Source organism: Zeus faber (genome assembly GCF_960531495.2).
Source record: "Zeus faber genome assembly, chromosome: 21".
In the NCBI taxonomy this organism is placed as follows: domain Eukaryota; kingdom Metazoa; phylum Chordata; class Actinopteri; order Zeiformes; family Zeidae; genus Zeus; species Zeus faber.
In genome coordinates this window covers 1,902,931-1,927,038 of record NC_137208.1, presented here as the reverse complement: position 1 = coordinate 1,927,038, position 24,108 = coordinate 1,902,931, and the positions used below count along the sequence as shown (strand labels likewise).

Sequence of the window (24,108 nt, the reverse complement as noted above, 5' to 3'; positions counted from 1 at the left end):
CTAGAGGACTTACCAGTTGACTTCAAGAGAACTTACCAGTTGGCTTCTAGAGAACCCACCAGTTCACTTCTAGAGAACCTACCAGTTGACTTCTAGAGAACCTGCCAGTTGACTTCTAGAGGACTTACCAGTTGACTTCTAGATAACCTACCAGTTGACTTCTAGAGGACTTGCCAGTTGACTTCTAGAGGACTTACCAGTTGACTTTTGGATAACCTAGCAGTTGACTTCTAGATAACCTACCAGTTGACTTCTAGAGGACTTCCCAGTTAACTTCTAGAGGACTTCCCAGTTGACTTCTAGATAACCTACCAGTTGACTTCTAGATAACCAACCAGTTGACATCTAGATAACCTACCAGTTGACTTCTAGAGAACCTGCCAGTTGACTTCTAGATGACCTACCAGTTGACGTCTAGAGAACCCACCAGTTGACTTCTAGAGGATTTACCAGTTGACTTCTAGAGAACCTACCAGTTGACTTCTAGAGAACCTACCAGTTGACTTTTAGAGGCTTTACCGGTTGACTTCTAGATAACCTACCAGTTGACTTTTAGAGGATTTACCGGTTGACTTCTAGAGAACCTACCAGTTGACTTCTAGAGGATTTACCAGTTGACTTCTAGAGAACCTTCCAATTGACTCCTAGAGGATTTACCAGTTGACTTCTAGAGGACTTACCAGTTGATATCTAGAGGACTTACCAGTTGACTTCTAGAGGACTTACCAGTTGACTTCTAGAGGACTTACCAGTTGACTCCTAGAGGATTTACCAGTTGACTTCTAGAGAACCTACCAGTTGATATCTAGAGGACTTACCAGTTGACTTCTAGAGGACTTACCAGTTGACTTCTAGAGAACTTACCAGTCGAGTTCTAGAGAACCCACCAGTTGACTCCTAGAGGATTTACTAGTTGGCTTCTAGAGAACCTACCAGTTGACTTCTAGAGAACCTACCAGTTGACTTCTAGAGGATTTACCAGTTGACTTCTAGAGAACCTACCAGTTGACATCTAGAGGACTTACCGGTTGACATCTAGAGGACTTACCGGTTGACATCTAGAGGACTTACCGGTTGACATCTAGAGGACTTACCAGTTGACATCTAGAGGACTTACCAGTTGACTTCTAGAGGACTAACCAGTTGACTTTTGGATAACCTAGCAGTTGATTTCTAGAGGACTTAGCAGTTGACTTCTAGATAACCTACCAGTTGACTTCTAGAGGACTTGCCAGTTGACTTCTAGAGGACTTACCAGTTGACTTTTGGATAACCTAGCAGTTGACTTCTAGATAACCTACCAGTTGACTTCTAGAGGACTTCCCAGTTGACTTCTAGATAACCTACCAGTTGACTTCTAGATAACCTACCAGTTGACATCTAGAGGACTTACCAGTTGACTCCTAGAGGATTTACCAGTTGGCTTCTGGAGAACCTACCAGTTGATATCTAGAGGACTTACCAGTTGACTTCTGGAGGACTTACCAGTTGACTTCAAGAGAACCCACCAGTTGACTTCTAGAGAACCTACCAGTTGACTTCTAGAGGATTTACCAGTTGACTTCTAGAGAACCTACCAGTTGACTTCTAGAGGACTTACCAGTTGACTTCTAGAGGACTTACCAGTTGACATCTAGAGGACTTACCAGTTGACTTCTAGAGGACTTACCAGTTGACTTCTAGAGGACTTACCAGTTGACTTTTGGATAACCTAGCAGTTGACTTCTAGAGGACTTAGCAGTTGACTTCTAGATAACCTACCAGTTGACTTCTAGAGGACTTGCCAGTTGACTTCTAGAGGACTTACCAGTTGACTTTTGGATAACCTAGCAGTTGACTTCTAGAGAACCTACCAGTTGACATCTAGAGGACTTACCAGTTGACATCTAGAGGACTTACCAGTTGACATCTAGATAACCTACCAGTTGACATCTAGATAACCTACCAGTTGACTTCTGGAGGACTTACCACTTGACTTCTACAGGACTTCCCAGTTGACTTCTAGATAACCTACCAGTTGACATCTAGAGGACATACCAATTGACTTCTAGAGAACCTACCAGTTGACTCCTAGAGGATTTACCAGTTGACTTCTAGAGGACTTACCAGTTGACTTCTAGAGAACCTACTAGTTGACTCCTAGAGGATTTACCAGTTGACTTCTAGAGAACCTACCAGTTGACTTCTAGAGAACTTACCAGTTGAGTTCTAGAGGACTTACCAGTTGACTTCTAGAGGACTTACCAGTTGACTTCTAGAGAACCTACTAGTTGACTCCTAGAGAATTTACCAGTTGACTTCTAGAGAACCTACCAGTTGACTTCTAGAGAACCTACCAGTTGACTCCTAGAGGATTTACCAGTTGACTTCTAGAGAACCTACCAGTTGACATCTAGAGGACTTACCAGTTGACTTCTAGAGAACCTACCAGTGGACTTCTAGGTAACTGATATGCGGTGCTCAGGTTTGACACTTTTCTCTCTCCCCATCCCTCTCCCTCCCTGTCTCTCTCCCTCCCGGTCTCTCTCCCTCCCTGTCTCTCTCCCTCCCTGTCTCTCTCCCTCCCCGTCTCTCTCCCTCCCCGTCTCTCTCCCTCCCCGTCTCTCCCCCTCCCTGTCTCTCTCCCTCCCCGTCTCTCTCCCTCCCCGTCTCTCTCTCAGGCTGGTGAAGAGGCATGAGAGCCATCTCTCGGTCTTGGCTCTGAGCAGCATGGAGGTCTCCACCACGCTCGCTAAATGCCTTTATGAACTGACGCGTTCACTCCAGACCTAGGACCCCCAGGCTCCCCCGCCACCCCCCCACCCCCCACCCAGCAGCTACAGCGGGTGTAGTCGGGTGAGGGTCGGGTGGGGGGGGTGGGGCGGAGTGACTACACCCAGACTGAGGCCTCTCCCCGCTCAGCCCCCCCCCTCCACCACAAACTGCCACAGGGGTCTTCCACCAGCTGGGGGGGGGGGGGCTCTTCGGACTGCCACGCCCACCCCCACCCCCCTACCCCCCCCCCACCCCCACACCTTCAATGAAGCCTCCCCCCAAAAAACGAGCACATTGTTGTTTTTCTTCTTGTTCCGTTCGGCCACAGACCGAGGACGAGCGGGGGGCTGGGGGCGGGGCTGGGGGCGGGGTCTGGACGGAGGAGGCGGAGCTTGGAGAAGCCGTTGTTTTGTTTTCTTTTTTGTTTTGTGTGTTTTTCTTTTCAGACTTGGTAGCTTTTTCCCTTTTGTTTTTGTTTTTTCTTACTTGAGTCGATATATTTTCACTTATTTATTAATGGGAAGAAAAAACAACGTCACGCTGAAATGAGAACGAAACGCTGTAAATATTTGTGAATATATATTAAAAAAAAAACAAAAAACGATGGAGTTTCACGCGGCGTCGCTCCGGTAGGATTCCGATGCAGCGCCATAGATTTGGGTTTGTTTGTTTTGAGTTTGTTTTGTTTTTTTTTTATCTTTTTTTTTATATATATATATATGATCCCCGTTCTCTTTGTAATCTAATGTGATTCTATACTCAGCAGTGGATGAATGTACTTTAAAAACCCTGTAAATAGTTCTGCAAAGGTACTGATGCTGTAAAGCTAAAAAATGGGGCGGGGCGGGAGGGGGCGGGGCGTGGGAGGCAGAGGGGGCGGGGAAACAGTTTTTTTTTGTGGAACTGTGTTTTTTGTATTATATATGAAAAACAAAAAAAACCTTGTAGGACTCATTTTGCTGGCTGAAAGAGTATGAATAATATATCTCATGTCATTTTGTAGAAGAACAGGAAAAGAAAAACATAACAAAAAAATTTGAAGGTTTGCTGACTCCGCCCCCTCTGCCCCGCCCCTGGCCCCGCCCCCACACACACAAACAACATGGATCCACTGTAAGCGTTTTTTGTCACTTTTTATTTTCTTATTTTGTACTTTGTAAATGGGTTGAGATACGAAACGGAGTTTTTTACGCAGGCTTTTCCCTGTTTGCTGTTTTTTTTTTTTTGCGTTACGTGACGGTATGACACTTACTTCACCGCTTTTCTTTTTCTTTTTCTATCTTTAATATTAGTGTGGAGTTTTATCGTACTATTTTTTCATTCTTCAAGACCACGCCACATTCCGGCTCTTGTCCTCCTCCTCCTCCTCCTCCTCCTCCTCCTCCTCCTCCGCGGTGTGTTGTGTTTCTAGCGTTTGACCAGGGGGAGGCGTGGGGGAGGCGCCACTCACCCATCCTCATTTCACTCGGTAGGATGTGTGACTTATACATAGACCTAACAGTCTGTTAGAGATTGGCTTTATTTACTTTGGTGACTGTTTATAGTTTTTAAATAAAAGACTGAACATTTTGCACGTTTTTCTTCAAGGCTGCTTCTTCACCTCCGACATGCTGACTGTGTTAGCCCGATGCAGGGCTGCGGATGGGTTCAGCTAGCCTAGCTCCCGGGAAGTGAGCCCTAGGTATGCACGTCCCACGCCACGAAAAGGTTGAGCTGTTTGATCGGCACTAATAATAATAAATAAATAAATTAATAAATAAATAAAAATAAAAAGTGAGACCCCAATTTCACACGCCGCTGCCTCCTCGGCTCTGACGGGAGGCGGTCACTGGGAATATGAACAGCGGCGTTTGTTTCGGCTCTCCTTCTCTCCCGGAAGCCGCCGTGCAGCGTCCAGGCGATCCCTTCCCTCCGTTTAACCGCCCGACGACTCCTTTGCACTTGTTCACCGGCGTGAAGGAGACGTTTCAATGACGTGAAGCTTGGTGCTCCACTCACCACCTGGTGCGGAAGGTTCTGTGCTCCTGCACCGTTCACACGCCGCCGCCGTTTGGTTGTTTTAAACGCTGACAATATTGATCAGCGGAGAACTGCACCAATTGTGGACGCAATCGCTTTTTAACGTTTGTTTTTATTGAGAATATATTTACGGTGTATTATAAACCTGATCCCACCCTGGCTAGGACTCACTATTATTGTTCCACTGAACAAAATGTATTTTGCAGGATAGGAGAGTATTACAGTGGCACGGCGCTTGCACCGCTGCCTCACAGCAAGAAGGTCATGGGTTCGATTCCCACCCTGGCCGCTGTTGGCACCGTGCTCCGGTGGGTTATCTCCCGATGGGGGGTCTTTCTGGGTGGAGTTTGCATGTCCTCGCGGTGCTCACATGGGGTTTCCTCCTTGTAACATCAGTAACGACCCAAAAACATGCAAAAAGTCCGGGGGAAGTTGTGACACACAAAGAGCTGGGCCTCGTCTTGTGACCACGCCCTCCAGTTTCGTTTTTCACACAATAATACACTGTGTTCAAAAAATAATGAGCGGCTGCAGTTGAGTGTTGTGGCGCACGTGCAAGATAAGAGCAGCCATGCACGACTGTTTCTCCGTACGAGAGCGGGGGAGTAGAAGGGTGCGGTGTGGACGCCTCACAACCTGCTGCACCTGGCTGCTCTCTTCTCTCAGCAACTGAAAGTTGGGTGGAGGCGAAGGGGAAGCGATGCAGCCTGGGAGCAGGAGGAGCAGGAGGAGCAGGAGGAGCCAGAGGAGCAGAAGGAGCAGGAGGAGCTTATCTCTGCACAAACACCAGCAAGAGCAAGATACAAACGTATACCACACACAACCCCGTACGAGAGAATATGAACAAAATACATATTATCAAAATACACATGAACAAAATACATATGAATTAAATTAACAAAATAATAATAATTACAATTAATAATAATCATAATAATAATGTTAGGGCGAGAAGGAATGGCATTAGATCATGAAGTGTTTGTCATTGTGTTTATATTATTATTATTTTATTAATTTTTTTTTCCAATATTATTATTTTATATCATTCATATTATTATTAGTAGTAGTTGTATTATGGTTATTTTTATTATTCTTATTATTGTTATGGTTATATATTATTTTTATATTATTCTTCTTATTATTTTATATTATTATTTTTATATCATTCATGTTATTATTAGTAGTAGTAGTAGTTGTATTATGGTTGTTTTTATATTATTATTATTAATATTATTTGATTTGTATTTTTTTAGGATCCTCATGCAGATGAGGATCTTGTTGTTTATTCTTCTTTTTCCTTAAGAAACTGGAAACTCATGTTATTTGCACACACGTGAGTCTCCAGGCACGGGCGTGGCGAGAGGGGCGGCCACGCCCTCCTTACCTGTTCAAATAACCAGACGTCTCCGCTTCGTTTCACCACAACTCAGAGTGAAGAAGGAGCAAAGCGGACGGTGCAGCGGGGGTCGTCTGGGAGGAGCAAAGCGGACGGTGCAGCGGGGGTCGTCTGGGAGGAGCAAAGCGGACGGTGCAGCGGGGGTCGTCTGGGAGGAGCAAAGCGGACGGTGCAGCGGGGGTCGTCTGGGAGGAGCAAAGCGGACGGTGCAGCGGGGGTCGTCTGGGAGGAGCAAAGCGGACGGTGCAGCGGGGGTCGTCTGGGAGGAGGATGCGGCGCCGCTCGAGCAGCAACCAAAACATTCACAGTTTACAGGCGTTCAAAGGGGCGTGGCCACGCGTGTGGGCGTGGCTACGGCTTGAACTTCATGTTCCAAAAAAAAATGGGTTTTTGTCCCTTTTTAACTATTTTGTGCTACGTAGTAGTCATATTTAAGTATTTAAGAATGAAGTATTTAAGTATTGAGTCTTGAAATATTTAGTATTTGAGTATTGTATTAAGTATTGATTTATTATGTATTAAGTATTTAAGTATTTAGTATTTAAGTATTTAAGTATTGAGTATTAAGTATTTAAGTATTGAGTATTAAGTATTTAGTATTGAGTATTTAAGTATTTGGTATTTAAATACTTAAGTATAAAGTGTTTAAGTATTAAGTATTTCAGTATTTAGTCCCACGCGACTTGAACGCATCACGGCTGCAGTACCGCGCGTCGCCGGCGGGGGGCGCCCCAGTCCCCGGTCCCCGTCACACGGAGACATGTGGCGGAGACGCGGAGAGTTTTCCACTTTTCCACAGCGACGCGCAGCTCCGTCTCCCAAACCCACGCAGAACCAGCGCTTCCCCCGCCTTCCGGCGCCAGGACTCCCGCTGCACCGCCCCGCCGCGTCCGAGGTGGCCAACGGCGGATAGAACCCCGCAACGCTTCCCGGTAAAGTAGCGAAAGTGCTAGCTGCTTGTTGTTAGCCAGTTAGCCAGTTAGCCCTTAGCAGTTAGCCGTTAGCCTGTTAGTGACCTTCAGTGCAGCCGCTGTGGTGGGTAGCACAGCACCTAGCCCCGGGTGCTAACTAGCACCTAGCCCCGGGTGCTAACTAGCACCTAGCCCCGGGTGCTAACTAGCACCTAGCCCCGGGTGCTAACTAGCACCTAGCCCCGGGTGCTAACAAGGAAGCTGCTACTCTGCTTAACGCGGGCTGTGTTTTTAGCTCGCACAGTGCTAGCTGTGAGGTGCTAGCTGTGAGCCCCCCTCCGCTAGGCCCGAGAGCTCTGTTAGCTCCTCGCCAAGCCCGTTAGCTCCGTGCCAACGGGGTTAGCTCCGTTCAGTGTAAGTTAGTGGAACGTGACGGTGGTTCGGCTGACGGCTCCACCGACACAACGCTCCTTCCTTCATCTGCTGCAGCTCCGACCCGTTCGTTGTTTATTGTTCATTTTTATGTTCAACTTCCAAAATGTGTTTTACTCTCGATACAAGATTTATTAGGAAGGGATACGGGGAGCTAGGCTAGCTGAACCCCTCTGCCGCCACGCATTGAGCTAGGCTAGCTGAACCCCTCTGCCGCCACGCATTGAGCTAGGCTAGCTGAACCCCTCTGCCGCCACGCATTGAGCTAGGCTAGCTGAACCCATCTGTCTCTCCTCATTGGGCTAGGCTAGCTGAACCCCCCTGCCGCCATGCACTGAGCTAACACAGTTAGCTTCTCGTATAACTCTGGGAAAGAACATTTTCCCCTAATTCCTGTAGTTTTTTGAGAGTTATTTGATTTGTTGTGGTTGTGCTTGCGGCGCCTCCTCCTCCAAGAGGAAGTTTGAGGAAATTAAAATATAAAGACACCCATCACCACCACCAAGGGCTCCATGAGGCTGTCGCTGCGATCGGCGGGGTCTCCCTCCAGACACCGTCGCATTAAAAACAGGGAAACTTAACCCTGCGTCAACATGAGCAGCGGCTACATGCTACCTGCTACATTTACATTTACATTTACATTTAGTCATTTAGCAGACGCTTTTATCCAAAGCGACTTACAAGGGAGAATAGCAATACATGCTACCTGCTACAGACAGAATTCAAACTGCTTCCAGAGTCACGTTGCTCTACAGTGGAATCTCCCTTGAAAGCCGTCTGCAGGATACAGAGGAGCAGTTAGCGCTTTGCTAGCTCTCACCTAAAAAACTGGAGCTTTTACTTTGAAACTCACCGGATGGTGTGTAATCTGTGCGGGTCGACAAACCTGTGATGTCATTTCCTGTCTCCGTTCCAGCCGTCACCGGGGGCAACCGAGGGCGAGCGACATGACGGGACCCGGGAACGGTGAGTTGGGTGGAGCGGCGACGGGATCCACGGGGAGACGCCTCGGTGTTGGTGCTCTGGTGTTTCTGGGCGTGGCTCTCCAAACAGGCGCCGCTAAAGGGGGCGTGTTGTGCTCCCCAGCTCCTAAAAACACCACTCGCATGATGCATTCTAACCATTGTAACATCCTCTTACATCCGTCCTGCTCCGGCTGTTCAAGTGGGCTCTGTCAGCCAATGGGGTTTGAGCTTCACTTCCTGGTTCCGTTGTATTTACTCTGTAACTTTCACTCATTTCAACAAAATGTTTCTGATCGAATGACAATCCAGGGTCTGGGTGTGCGGTGGGCGGGGCTGCATTTTGGGATATCCCCAAATATGGTCATACACCAACTCCTGTTCTGCAGCCAATCAGTGTGCATGACAACAACAGGATTACCCAAAATGCGCAGGGACAACACTTGGACGCGGAACGATGAAACGGTGTCGGGGAAAGGGGCGGATAGATCAGTTGGTAGTTTCCAGGAACTCCAGCTTGTTCTGACGGGCCTGGAGTCGGCCTGGCAGTTTGGACCTTGCAACGTCAGAGCTCATTTGCATAGTTTATTTGACGGGGGCGGGGCGCCGTCGACTCCGGAAACTTTTCCGTCGCCTCGGTCTCCCTGACGGTGCGGTGTTGTGTGCAGGCAGCCAGGGGCCCGACGCGCTGGAGAGGTGTCCTATCTGCCTGGGGGTCCTTCCGGGGACTGACCTGGCCACGCCCGACAGCTGCAACCACCGCTTCTGCCTTGGCTGCCTCCTCACCTGGGCCCAGGTCACTAGCATTATTGTTGTGAAAATAACTGTTATTAGCGTTATTATTATCATTATTGTGATTAGCGTAACTGTTGTTAGCATTATTGTTACCAATTATATTTGCTTTCATTTTCAGGGAAAGAAAGTGAATTTAGAGCTGTGATGCTTGATTTTATTTAATAACGTATTGTTTAGTTATTCTGTTCATTTGCATACGTGAGCTTTGTATCTTTCTGTTGTTTTCCATCAGCTTTAGCGTTTAGTGGCAGCTTTAGATCTTTAACCTTGTCGATTTGACGGTATGTTTTGATATTTCTCTGCGTCGCTTCAGTCTCCGTGGCGTGTGTTCCTGAGCGTCAGGTTGGATCCTGCGCTGAGCCGCCTGCAGGTCTGAACCTCACCGCCGTGTTTTCAAACACACAAGATAAATGTTTGCGTTGAACTCACTTTGTGTTTTAATGTACAAGCTTGTCTGCGGTTGTTTGTTGGTATTTGTCGCCTTCTCTTGCGCTCCAGGTTCCGCTTCGGAAGCGCCTCGGTCAAACGGAACCAGACGACTGTTTGAAGTGAGAACGTAAAACTTTTAAACGTCAAATGATGGTGTTTGGTCGGCGTCCAACCCCCACCCCCCGTCTAACCCCCACCCCCCTCCCCCTGTCTCCGTCAGAACTCCGAAAGGAAGACGAGTGAGACGGGGGGAGGAGGAGGAGGAGGCGGCGGCGGCGGACGCTACATGTAAAGGCCTGATCAGGAAATGTAGGTTTGTGTTGGATGTCACCGCTGAGGTGAAGGTGGTGTTTTGTTGTTTTTAACTTCTCCTTCCTCTCCAGGCGGCTACGCCCGTCCCTCCTCCACCGGCACCAACAAGGTTCGAATTTTATTTAACTTCATTATTTAAAAATTTCCTGTATCGATCCGTGAAGTAATATGCGCCGGTGTTGTACTTGTACTCGTCTACATTTGGATGTGATGGGTTGACTCCACCTTCGGGCGTAGTCGTCCGTTTGAAAATAATTGAAAAACGAAAAAAAGTTTCAAAAAATGGTGAAAATTGAGGAAGTTGGTTTGAAATGAGGATTTTTCTTCCGTTTGCGTCGACGCCTTTTGTTTTTACGTCAAACGTGTGGATTTCTGACGTTTGTAGTTGGATCTCTGGCCCCGACACGGGGTCGTGGATCAGCACCTCAAAGGTGGAAGGTCGCACTGGCTTGATCCTGTTGTTGTGCTTTGTCTTGTGATCCAGGTGAAGGGCGGAGTCCAGTGCTGCTCCTGGTCCCTGTTGGACATGTAAGAGAAATGCGGCCACGCCCTCACAGTCACCTTTCCCAACCTTCCTCCCTATCCCATAATAACCTCACAACATGTCGTCATCGCAAATGAAACACATTTAAACACGATGTAGGAAGGGTCGTGCTCCATCGCTGACGGAGCTGCAGCTCTGATGGAGCCGGTGGTTTCAGACGACTGGGTTTGGCTCTTGCAACACAAGCTGACTCCACGATGCTGCTGTTGTTTCCGGGTGGAGTCGGGAACAATGTGATCACATTGTTTTGTTTACCTGCAGGTCGGAGTCGGTCTGGGTGACGGAGGAGGAGGAGCAGGAGCTTCCCTTTGAGGTGGAGAGCAAACAGTGTCGCCGCCAGACGGAGGCGTGTCCCTGGCTCCGCCCCCCGGCGCCGTGCGTGGCGGCCGGAGGCCCCGCCCCCAGGTAGCCAGCAAGCCGACGCCCTGTTGAGCTGTTTGTCATGGGGAGCAGAATGTCAACACTGTCAGGGTGGCCGTCGTTGCCGGGGGATGTCGTTGCCACGGTGACCGTTTCCAGGACTCGCTTGGTGTATTTCAACATTTACAATTCCCACCTCAACGTTTCTTTTATTTTAAATCTGTTTTTGGGGTTAAAACAAAAAAGAAGAAATGCGACAACGGCGGAGACACGGGCGTGGTCTCGTTGCGGACACGGGCGTGGTCTCGTTGCGGACACGGGCGTGGTCTCGTTGCGGACACGGGCGTGGTCTCGTTGCGGAGACACGGGCGTGGTCTCGTTGCGGACAGGGGCACTTAGCCAATCACATAAAAGAGGCGAGTGGTAACACTATTCACCGCCAGAAGCGTCTGATTCATGTGAAAAGTAGATGAAAGGTAATTAAGGACAAATGTTTCAGTTCATAAAAAAACAAACATCTAAAATTGGCCCAATCACGTTTTATTTTTCCACAAAGAAGAAGAATAAAAAGGGTTTGTTCATCTTTACTTCTGTGAATATGATGTCGTTGATCAGAGATGAGGCCGTGTAGTGGATCCCTCCTCCATGCGTCATGGACACGCTGAAGAGGGAGCAAAGCAAATAAAAACAGGTCGTTTCTCAACACCAAGGACGTGAAGTCCTCACTTGGGGACTTGGTAGTTGGACTGGGGAGTACTGACTGCCGGGGACGGGAGGGACGCAGGACGGTCATTCTACCAAATGCATTGTGGGATACTTGTCTGTCCCAAGTCCACACAAGTCACCACCCATGCATCCTCCATCAAATGGGCGGAGCAAGTCCACATCCTGGCATTTGATGCGTACTTTGAATTGGAACAGTACTTGGGCTGCGACTGATGACGTTTCACAAGTACAGACAAGAACACACATTGAGAAAGGGCCAGTGTTTTTATTTTACATATATTGTGTTTTACTTAATTTCCTTACTGAACAAGAAAAAAGCACGGTGCGTAACAGGGGCCCTCTCTGTCACGCTGTTAATGGTCCTGGCCCCGCCCCCGGCCCAGCCCCGCCCCCCAGCCAGCTACACCACCAATTGAATGTGATTCTGTGGGAAACACTTGGAATGTTTTGTTTTCACAGACACAGTTTTCCATCATTGAACTGGAGCAACGGTCTGTTCCCCTCCCCGTTCAGCCCCACTGCGTCCTCTGGCGGTGAGTCATGAGACTAGTCATACTAGTTATACCACTAGAGATACCAGTTGCTCGGGGATGGTAGCTCAGGCGGTAGAGCTGGTGGTCTAGTCATCTAAAGGTTGCTGCTTGGATCCCAGGCTCCTCCTGCTAGCATGCTGTAGTGTCCTTGAGCAAGACACTTAACCCCTAATTGCTCCTGATGGCTGCGTCCGTCGCTGTTTGAATAATTGTAAGTCGCTTTGGATAAAAGCGTCTGATCAATGTAATGTAATACCAGTTATACCACTAAACACAGACCTGGTCCCTGTGTGTTATCACTTCCATGTTGAAAACGTTGTCTAAACAATGCTGTTTCATTTCTGACCGTGTTCATTCATTTGGGACCGAACATCAAACCCATCTGTGTTGCCATAACCACCACATGACTTCTAGTTGGTCGCCGCAGTAAATGTCTGAATGTGGATGGTTGCTGACATCACTCCTCTGCTCCTGCAGTTTTCCAGGGGCGGGTCTGCGCCGTCACCTCCACCAAGGGGGGGCGAGGGGGCCGGGCCTCCGGGTCCAAAGCTCCCCCCAAGCAGGCGGCGCCCGTGGCCGCCCGGCGCTCCAGGCGCAGCAGCAGCAAAACACAGGAGGAAGCCCCCGCCTCGGACCCTGGCTCCCCGTCCTGCTCCGGGGACTCGGACGCATCCTCTGGGAACCCCGCCCCGGCCCCCGCCAGGAGGAAGGGCAAGCAGCCGCCCAATCGGAAGCCAAGGCGGAGGGCAAAAGCCCCCGCCAAGAGGAAGACCCCTGCCCGAGTGGCAAGCGAAGAGGAAGAGGAGGAAGAGGATGAGGAGGAGGGGGGGGTGGGGGATGAAGAGGTGCAAGGGGGGGAAGAGGAGGAGGAGGAGGAGGAAGGAGGTGTGATGCAGGAGGCGGAGAACTCGGATGCCGGTGGGGGTTCGGATGCAGAGCGCCCCCCCACCGAGCCCGGCAGCCCCCCCCTTGTTGATGCCGACAGCCACCTGGGGGGGGGCGGTGAGAGCCTGGAACAGCCTGAGCGAGAGGACGAGACGGACGGACAAACAGACGAGGAGGAGGAGGAGGAGGTGGACGACGTGGAGGAGGTGGAGAAGCTGTCCCTGCGCTCGGACTCCGCCCCGTACAGCCCTGAGGTCCACTCTGCAGGCGAGAAAGAGGAGGAGCGGTGTCCCGGCAGCCCGGCTCCCCAGGGCCAGAACAGCGACTCGCCCTCGCCTCCAGACTCCCCCAGCGGGCCAGCGGGGAGCCCCCCCACGCCCGGCTCCATGAAAGACAACTGGACTGACGGTGCGGTGGCAGCACACGCCGCCTCACCCACAGTCAAACATGAAGCAGAGGCGGAGCAGTCCGGAAAGTCGGCCGGTCCCGGCTCCGCCACCGCGGAGTCGCACCGTGCCCCTGACGCTGGAGATCCAGACGCTGCCGCCACGTCAACACCCCCCGAGGCCCCGGGGACCTGTGACCCAGGGGCCGTGGTGGAGGACGCTACCACGGAGGACCACGTCAACACCGTCCCCATTGACTGCAGCCGGCCGAGCAGCCCGGTCGGAGCCCCCGCCTCAGACCCTCTGATCCCCAAGAGCCTGGAGGGACCCCCGGAGGGACCCCCCGCCGGCATCGCCAGCCCCTCTCACCACTCCCCCCCCGCAGGAGGAGCGAGCGATGAGAGCGACGAGGCGCCTCGGGTGGAGGGGGGAGGTGACGAGAGGAGGAGGGAGAGGAGTCCGGAGAGGAAGAACGGCCGCCAGAGGCGCTCTCGCTTCCACTCGCCCTCCTCCACCTGGGACCGTGGGAGGGAGTCCAGGAGGGACTCTTCCCGCCGCTCCCGCTCCAGGGAGCGCAGCACGGGGCAGGACGCCAGCCCGCCATCCAGACGCTCGTCCCGCCCACGAAGCCGCGAGCGCGACGCCCGCCGAGAACGCAGCCGCGACAGGAAGCGCCGGCGCTCCAAATCCAGATCCCGGTCCAGGTCTCGGTCCGCATCCCGCAGCAGAGGACGTCGGCGGGGACCCAGTGCCGAGCGCCCGCCCTCCAGGGAGCGATCGCCCCCGCGCCGGGACCGGGCGGGCGGCTGGAGGTCGGGCGGAGACTCGCGAAGATTCCAAGGTGGCGGTGGGGGACGTTCGGAAAACGGTGTTCCGCCGGCCGCGGCGTCGCCGGACCGGCAGCCCTTCCGGTCCAGCAACCCCGACTGGGTCACTGAGGCAGTCAGGAACGAGGGCCGGGACGGCGGGGGCTCCTGGGAGCGGGGCGGCTCTGAGCGAGGCCGAGGCTGCAGCCGCTCGTTCTACAACCAGCAGGGTGCGCCGGCGGACGGACGCAGGAACAGGAACAACTTCTCAGGAAATGGTTCAGGGAGCGACGCCTACAGCCGCTTCAACGAGGCGCGGGGCGGCGGCCGCAGGATGGACAGCGAGCAGGGGGAGTCGATGGTGGACCGCTCGGGGTGGTCTTCAGCGTCTAGCTGGGCTGTGAGGAGGACACTTCCTGCCGACGTCCAGGACTACTACTCCAGGAGGGAGCGAGGAGGTGGTGGTAGTAGTGGTGGTGGTGGAGGAGGAGGAGGAGGGTGGAGGCAGGAGGAAGAGCAACCGGCAGGTCAGTAACAACTGAGATGGCAGCGAGCTGCATACTAATCCTATTAGCACAAAGCAAGGCTGCAGAGGGGATCAGCTAGCCTAGCTCTGATTCATACTTGTTTTTGTCCTCAGCAGGAAACTAGTTTCCACAGCCAGTGCAACGTAAAAGCAAAACAACAACAAAACAAACATCAGAACACTGACATATTTACATGGAAAACATAAATCTAGTGCTATTTATAATTTGCCGAGGCATGAAACCTCTGCCAAAGCTTTGTTGTGTGTGTTTGGGCTCTGAGATGAGGGAAGTACAGCTCCCAGTATCTCATGCTGCGTTAGTCCAGGGCTTGACATCGTCTTTAAGCTGAGATGTTTAACTCGTTCAAAAGCCAAATTCACTTGTCCCAAATGGATGTTGTCCTTTTAAAAAAGAAACAGGGGTTTTGGCAATTATTTGAATTTATTAACGTACAAAACACGAAATGAACAGGTAACAATTAGAATAAGGTGTGTGTGTGTGTGTGTGTGTGTGTGTGTGTGTGTGTGTGTGTGTGTGTGTGTGTGTGTGTGTGTGTGTGTGTGTGTGTGTGTGTGTGTGTGTGTGTGTGTGTGTGTGTGTGTTCACAGTATAGTATTTAAAGCGGCTGGACACGGTCCAGTCGTTCCATCAAAACATCAAACTCTTAATTTCCTGCGTTACCAAGCTTTATCTGCATCCGCTCATGATAGAACTGTCTCTTCATGTAAAGGAAAACACAAATGCAGGTGTAAATATGAAGGGGATCAGCCCCCGAAACCCACCTGGCTGCTCAACAATAACTACTTAGAGGTAAAGATCAAACAAAGATGAATGGTTGACATGCTGTGCACCCATTTGTTTGAGAGTATTTTAATCGACTCCGGCCCCAATAAATCATCATAAATAATGTTTATTTTTTTTGGTCGCGGAATAAATGTGAACAAAACATTTGATACAATTTGACGGATAAAAGAGGCGGTGGAGCCGCTGGAGTCTTGTCACTTTCCAACACAGTGCAGCGTCTGTGCTCCTCCCACGACGTGGTGCTGCTCTCCACCACCTTCTCTACTCTGACTTGTTTCCTCATCGTCGCATCACAGCATCATGCTCCGTTGAGCATTTTTATCTTTGATATCACAACACAAACCATATCCATAAGGTGAAGGACTCTCAGCGGTGCAGCAGTGCAGCGCCACTCGGTTGAGGTTGAGGTTGAGGTTGGCTTTGCAGTACAGTAGCAGTTTTCAGATGACGTGAGGTAACAGCTGCGTGAGGCCTTCCACCGAACACAGGCTCGACCTGGAGCCCTGCAGCTCACAGCTGCAGATGGGGCTCAGCTCGCCCGGCTCCTGCGAAACGTCCCAAAAGTCTAGCCACGTTGTGACCCGTTCTTCTTCCCCTTCAGACGCCCTCTTCAAGGCTGAGGCCGCGTCCCAGGTTGTCCCCGGCAACGCCCCCGTCCCCGTGATGAGCGGCCTGCTCCCCCACCCCCCGCAGCTGAGCGTCCCACACCACCACCTCTACCCCCCTCCGCTGCGGGGGGCGCCGCCGGTCAGCCTGCAGTCGGCCGCCCCCTACGCCATGGCGCCGCCCCCGCAGGTCCCCGTGCACCTGCACCCCGCCGTGCCGCTCCTCCAGATGCCCGCCGCCGTGGGAGGGGCGCAGGGCCTGCCGCCCCCGCCGCCGCCTCCCCCGCCCCTGCAGCAGGGCGGCCACGCCATGGCGACGGCGGCTCAGCCCGACGCTCACATGGCTCAGGTACGGTTACGCCCGGATATCCCAGCATGCATTTTGGGAATTGTTGCTACGTCGACAGGAAACTTGACCTTTCCTCCTTCCCAGGCGTCCGGGGGCCAAATGGTACTTCCCGCATCCGTGTTGTGACCGCGCCCACAAGCGTGAAAACTAAAACGGAGGCACCCGTTGTTAACGGACCCGCACCTTGACAACTGGTGTCTCAGAGTTGTATTTTCACTCCTGCTGTCAAAATGACCACATTCATTTTGTTGTTTATTAGAAATATTTAACAGGTTAAAAAAATAAAAGCAGCTGCTCTTTGTTTACACACCAGAAGCATCGGTGTGAAAGCGGCGCGTCGGTGGACGGTTGGTCAACTCCGAAAACAGCTTTGTCCAGACTTTAAAATGCAAATTGTGAAACTTCAGTGGGGAAGTGAATCTCTGCTTTTGAGTTTATAGCTGTTGTAGTACTGGTTTTGTTTATTTTTATTATGAAACATTTTTAATATTTTAAATATATGAATAAATATTAAAGTACATTCATATTCAATTAGCCACTCTCCTGGACACCCCCCCTCCAATCAGATGAACGTATCCAAATGAAAACAACCACCAATGACCTTTAACCCCGTCTCCCCCCTCCCCCCACAGTCAAACACGACTTATTTAGAAGAGAAAAACATTGTTTTAAACTTTTAAAAAGAAAGTAACATTTTCTTAAATACATATAAATACAGTTTTATCGCCAGTTCTTCTCCATTGCAGGATATTTATTTGTGTATTTTTTGGTCTGTATGTGTATTTAAGTGTTTTCTCCTTGTTTTTAGTTATTTGTGGTTTGATTATTAATATATTCTTGTACATTTGGTAAAACATAAATATTATAATAAAACCTTCAAGATCATTCTTTTTGGGGTCTAAACTGATGTGACGTCAACAGACTGATGCTGCGTTCTGTTATTTATGTTTTAAATATGTATTTCAATCTGAAAGATAACAAGATTCAAGATTTTTATTTGTCACATATACATACTTTCATACATATATGCAGTGAAATGTAATATGATATGAAACAACAGTAATTTCAATGTAAACAACTTCTATTGATCCTGTGCTTTTTCATCAGAAAGGTGATCAATCACAGCTGACTGTCATCCACCTTTTTACACTTGACTCAGTCCTCTTCTTCCTCCTCCTCCTCCCCTACCACCTCCTCTCCAACTTCTCCATCCTCCTCCCCCTCCCCTTCCTCGTCCCCCTCTTCCCTCCTCCAGATGCCTGGTGCCATGCTGGCTTATGGGAAGCCCCCGCCACCGGCCCCTCAGACCAAAGCCAGCTGGGCCCCCTCGCTGCAGAGCCAGGCGCTGCCCTCCTCCACCACCCAGCACGGCCACAGCTCCAAGAAGGAGAAGGTACCACGCCCTTCGTCTACATAGCGCCCGCTCACCTGTTTGAAATGACCGTTGCCACGGGCGACCACTTCATATCATGTGCCTTGTCTCACTCCGCCCACATGCTAACGCTAACGCTAGAATGTGGTGCTACAATGGAAGAGCAGAAGTGAGACAGTTAATCTAGTTTTTGCTTGGGCTGAACTGCGCAGCGGGAGGACGAATGACAAACAAATCTTTTAAAGGAGTCTGAGTCACTTCTGGTGACTCCCTCCGGTCGGGACGTTTTCATGGGTCTGGATCCTCTGGTCTGGACGTTTTCAGTTCAATGTCTGAATGTTGAGTATATTTTTGGGTTCCGCCCTCAGAAGCAGCAGATCCAGGAGAGAGCCGTCAACGAGGTGAAGTCGGCCATCAAACCCTTCTACCAGAGGAAGGAGATCTCCAAGGACGAGTACAAGGAGATCGTGCGAAAGGCCGTGGAGAAGGTAGGAGCCCCGCCCGCTTTGTCCCCGCCCAACACTCACATTTAACAATTAACTGGATAAAAGTTGTAATTCAAGGCAGGAAATGTTTTTTTTTTTTAACTAAACCACAACTAAGTGGAAATCTATATTTGTATTTTCTGAGCCAGTTGTTTGACTTATCTCCGTTAATTTGGACGTTTCAATGCGGACGTGTTGCAAAACGTTCCGTGGCAGTTCCACCTGCCACGCTCCACCCAAGTGGTGTTTAAGGAAACTGGCAAAGAGACGCAGATGACGGGTGGTGGGCATCAGTTTATGGTAGAGAGTTGGCAGGTGGAACAAGCCCGGAGCAGACAGACATGGCGTGGGGGGGGGGGGGGTTTTACCTGCTGCTCCCGAGACCAATCAACGAGCAGCAGGTATGCAGCCACCCTGACCCGATCGCCTCGATCCAGGTCAGGTGTGGCTGCTCAAACCATCCCACCCCCACGCCACACCTCCTCTCCTGCAGGTGTGTTATCACAGAGTGGGCGTGGCAGTTGAAGAATCTGGAACGGTGAACTTTGGGTGCTAACGTCTCTCCTGTCTGTCTCTCTCCAGGTGTGTCACAGTAAGAGCGGGGAGGTGAACTCCAGTAAAGTGTCCAACATGATCAAAGCCTACGTGGACAAATACAAACACGCTCGCAGGAAATGAGCCGTTGCCTCGACAACGACCACAACAAAGCAACTGATGGCTGGAATTCGGGGACGGCGCAACCCCCCCACCCACCCCCCCAGTTTTGATATCTGTTTCTTTTCAATGAAGTTTTTTTTGTTTTGTTTTTTCCTTTCATTTCTTTTCTATAGATCGCCATATTTTGTCCGGAGAGAAGTTTTATCTGATCACGAATTGTAACGCGAGAGCCCTTTATTTTGCATAGATTGATACTGAACTTTGGAGAAACTACTGTCAGGCCCGGAGTACTTCCTGGGACCAAGAATCCTACCTGGGATCCTGAGTACTTCCAGGCACCAGCGGTCCTTTGTGTTCCTACAGTGTGGGGCCCAGTGTACTTCCTGTGGGGACAGAGTACTTCCTGGAACCCCGTAGCGCTCTTGTGCACCTACTGTTTGGTGGACCTAGAGTACTTCCTGAGCATGGAGTACTTCCTGGGACTCAAGGTACTTCCTGGGGTCTTGCAGTTCTTTGGTCCTGGGGTCCTGCAGTCTTCCCTACTGTGTTAGGTCCAGGGTAATTGTTGGTATTCAGAATACTGATTGGGGTTGAGAGTACTATCTAGCGACTCAGCGTACTCCCTGGGGGCCTAGAGTATTTCTGGTTGCCCAGAGTACTTCCCGATGAGCCGGAGTACTTCCTGGGGACCCGGAGTACTTTGTGGGGTCCCGGGGTACTTGGTGTGAGGGCCCAGTAGCGCTGGGCGTACCTCAGCAGGGGCCCGGCCCGTTAGACCGAATCTGCCGCCGTTGTATTTTCACGAAGCTCCGTGAGGGGACGAGCGGCGTCGTCCTCATTGATTATTGTGTGTGGCCGCTTCAGGGACCCCATTGGCTGCGGAACAGGAAGTGGGCCGGCCAATCAGCTGTGAGCGCGTTACGTCTGAGCGGTGCCTGGTTTGATGTTAAGGGATAAATAAAGATACGAGAGATGAGCCGCTGTCGACTTGTGTTTGTTACCTTCACAACAACATCAACAACAACACAAACAACTGTGAACAAAACAAATATGAGAGCACCTGTCAGTCCAGTCTTCTGTTTCCATGGAAACTTACATTTATCTTGTGTTCACTATAAACAGTATATACATATACCGTGTGTGTGTGTGTATATGTATGTGTATATATATATACACACACACACACACAGTATGTGTGTATATCATACACAATAATTAAGTAGATAAGCTGTAACGTTTTATATAAATGCCACTGGAGGCGGCCGTGCACATGACATTTCAGTTGCATTTTAATGTAGTTTATTTTTTTACGAATCAGTATTTTAGTACAAACTCACAAAGTTCAAAGTGTCGATACGGCAACAGCGCCGCCATCTTGCTGCGGTCTCTGAGCGCTGCAGTACAAGGCGGCGCAAGCGCGTTTCACACAGGCTGACGTCCGTCACCGCTTCCAACACATTTTTCGTTTTGCCTGGTTTTGTTTTCCCCGACGACGCACCGCTCAACGCCTCTGCTCTCACGGCGTCTGTGCTCCTACGTGCGGCACAGAACCGCTGCATTTCGAAGGAACATCCACTAAAAATTCAAAATGATCTTTCGCTCGCCCGGAGTGAACACCGTGCAAAGATGGCGGCAAGATTGACGCGTCTGCTACAGTGCGTCGAGCTCGAGTGCGTTTCTCGCTGTTTTCCCCGCTTGGCCACGAGAGGGCGACGTCGCCACTAAAACACTGCTGAGCTGTGGAGAATCATGTTGAATGACGATTATTATTATTGTTGTTATTATTATTATTATTGTTGTTATTATTATTGTTGTTATTATTATTATTGTTATTGTTGTTATTATTATTGTTGTTATTATTGTTGTTGTTATTATTATTATTGTTATTGTTGTTATTATTATTGTTGTTATTATTATTGTTGTTATTATTATTATTGTTATTGTTGTTATTATTATTGTTGTTATTATTATTGTTGTTATTATTATTGTTGTTATAATTATTATTATTATTGTTGTTATTATTATTGTTGTTATTATTGTTGTTGTTATTATTATTGTTGTTATTATTATTGTTGTTATTATTATTATTATTATTGTTATTATTATTGTTGTTATTGTTAATGTTATTATTGTTATTATTGTTATTTTTATTATTATTGTTAATGTTGTTATTGTTATTGTTGTTATTGTTATTATTGTTATTATTGTTAATGTTATTATTGTTAATGTTATTATTATTGTTGTTATTATTATTCTTGTTATTATTATTGTTGTTGTTATTCTTATTGTTGTTATTCTTATTGTTATTATTATTGTTATTATTGTTGTTGTTATTATTATTATTATTATTGTTAATGTTATTATTATTATTATTATTGAAGAAAGAAAGAGAAGAAACAGTCTTTAATCATCACACACCACACTACAACACACACACACACACACACACACACACACACACACACACACATGCTTTGATGGTGCTGGTGAAATGGATCCTCTGCATTGAACCATCCTGGCTTGTCCTTCCTCCGGGGGCACAGCCAGGAGCAGTGGGCAGCGTACGTGGACGCGCCCGGGGACCAGGTGATAAGTGTCCATCGCTGGTCAGACCATGATGGTGCATGTTTTTGAGGGGGGTCCTTACTGACGTGAGGTGGAGGAAACCCCATGTGAGCACGGGGAGAACATGCAAACTCCACACAGAAAGGCTCCTGTTTTTTGTTATTATTGTTATTGTTATTATTATTATTATTGTTAATGTTATTATTATTGTTATTAATGTTGTTATTATTATTGTTAATGTTATTATTGTTATTATTGTTATTGTTATTATTATTGTTAATGTTATTATTATTGTTATTATTATTAATGTTGTTATTATTATTATTGTTAATGTTATTATTATTGTTATTTTTATTGTTATTATTATTATTGTTATTGTTGTTATTATTGTTATTGTTGTTATTGTTGTTGTTATTATTATTGTTATTATTATTATTATTATTATTGTTATTGTTATTATTATTATTATTATTGTTATTTTTTTGTTATTATCATTCTTGTTATTATTGTTATTGTTGTTATTATTATTATTGTTATTGTTATTATTATTATTATTATTATTGTTATTGTTATTGTTATTATTGTTGTTATTGTTATTATTATTATTGTTGTTATTATTATTATTTGTTGTTATTATTGTTATTATTGTTGTTGTTATTGTTGTTATTATTATTATTATTGTTATTGTTATTATTATTATTGTTATTATTATTAGTATTATTATTATTATTGTTATTATTATTGTTATTATTGTTGATATTATTGTTGTTATTATTGTTGTTATTGTTGATATTATTGTTGTTATTATTGTTATTGTTATTATTATTAATCATCATAGGCTCAACATTTTGGAGGGAATCATGGGTGTTATAAGGATGTTCTATGGATAATACACGGGTGTTATAAGGATGTTCTATGGATAATACACGGGTGTTATATGGATAATACACGGGTGTTATTGTGGTGTTATCTGATTAATACACGGGTGTTATCGTGGTGTTTTAAGGATAATACAGGGGTGTTATCGTAGTGTTATAAGGGTAATACACGGGTGTTATCGTGGTGTTATATGGATAATACACGGGTGTTATCTTGGTGTTATATGGATAATACACGGGTGTTATCGTGGTGTTATATGGATCATACACAGGTGTTATCGTGATATTATATGGATAATACACGGGTGTTATCGTGGTGTTATATGGATAATACACAGGTGTTATCGTGATATTATATGGATAATACACGGGTGTTATCGTGGTGTTATATGGATAATACACGGGTGTTATCGTGGTGTTATATGGATCATACACAGGTGTTATCGTGATATTATATGGATAATACACGGGTGTTATCGTGGTGTTATATGGATAATACACGGGTGTTATCGTGGTGTTATATGGATCATACACAGGTGTTATCATGGTGTTATATGGATAATACACAGGTGTTATCGTGGTGTTATATGGAAAATACACGGGTGTTATCGTGGTGTTATATGGATAATACACGGGTGTTATCGTGGTGTTATATGGATAATACACGGGTGTTATTGTGGTGTTATCTGATTAATACACGGGTGTTATCGTGGTGTTTTAAGGATAATACACGGGTGTTATCGTAGTGTTATAAGGGTAATACACGGGTGTTATCGTGGTGTTATATGGATAATACACGGGTGTTATCTTGGTGTTATATGGATAATACACGGGTGTTATCGTGGTGTTATATGGATCATACACAGGTGTTATCGTGATATTATATGGGTAATACACAGGTGTTATCGTGGTGTTATAAGGATAATACACGGGTGTTATATGGATAATACACAGGTGTCATCATGGTGTTATATGGATAATACACGGGTGTCATCGTGGTGTTATATGGATAATACACGGGTGTTATTGTGGTGTTATGTGGATAATACACGGTTGTTATTGTGGTGTTATCTGGATAATACACGGATGTTATCGTGGTGTTATATGGCTAATACACAGGTGTGATATGAATAATACACGGGTGTTATCGTGGTGTTATATGGATAATACACGGTGTTATCTGGATAATACACGGGTGTTATCGTGGTGTTATATGGATAATACACGGGTGTTATCGTGGTGTTATATGGATAATACACGGGTGTTATTGTGGTGTTATATGGATAATACACGGGTGTTATCGTGGTGTTATATGGATAATACACGGGTGTCATCGTGGTGTTACATGGATAATACACGGGTGTTATCGTGGTGTTATCTGGATAATACACGGGTGTTATCGTGGTGTTATATGGATAATAGACGGGTGTTATTGTGGTGTTATCTGGATAATAGACGGGTGTTATCGTGGTGTTATGTGGATAATACACGGGTGTTATCGTGGTGTTATATGAATAATACACGGGTGTTATCGTGGTGTTATATGGATAATACACGGGTGTTATCGTGGTGTTATCCGGATAATACACGGGTGTTATCGTGGTGTTATCTGGATA

General features: G+C 47.7%; 2 protein-coding genes across 3 annotated transcripts in view; both read left to right on the top strand.

Moving 5' to 3' along the window:
* arid2 (AT-rich interactive domain 2) overlaps positions 1–4,323 on the top strand; it is a 46,695-nt gene extending 42,372 nt beyond the window's left edge. For both annotated transcript variants that reach the window (XM_080022148.1, XM_080022147.1), the window contains exon 21: positions 2,661–4,323. In XM_080022148.1, coding sequence (XP_079878274.1) covers positions 2,661–2,772 — 112 coding nt within the window. In that variant the 3' untranslated portion in view covers positions 2,773–4,323. The remainder of the gene's footprint in view (positions 1–2,660) is intronic.
* Positions 4,324–6,979: 2,656 nt separating this feature from the next.
* scaf11 (SR-related CTD-associated factor 11) lies at positions 6,980–20,025 on the top strand. Its single transcript, XM_080022303.1, has 16 exons — positions 6,980–7,101; positions 8,429–8,478; positions 9,143–9,270; positions 9,583–9,639; positions 9,768–9,817; positions 9,919–10,007; positions 10,082–10,119; positions 10,495–10,538; positions 10,816–10,959; positions 12,100–12,173; positions 12,651–12,988; positions 13,040–14,777; positions 16,183–16,535; positions 17,791–17,928; positions 18,276–18,395; positions 18,975–20,025. Exons 2-16 carry the CDS (start codon positions 8,460–8,462, stop codon positions 19,068–19,070), a joined length of 3,426 nt encoding a protein of 1,141 aa, XP_079878429.1. The 5' UTR covers positions 6,980–7,101; positions 8,429–8,459; the 3' UTR covers positions 19,071–20,025.
* Positions 20,026–24,108: the final 4,083 nt, after the last annotated feature.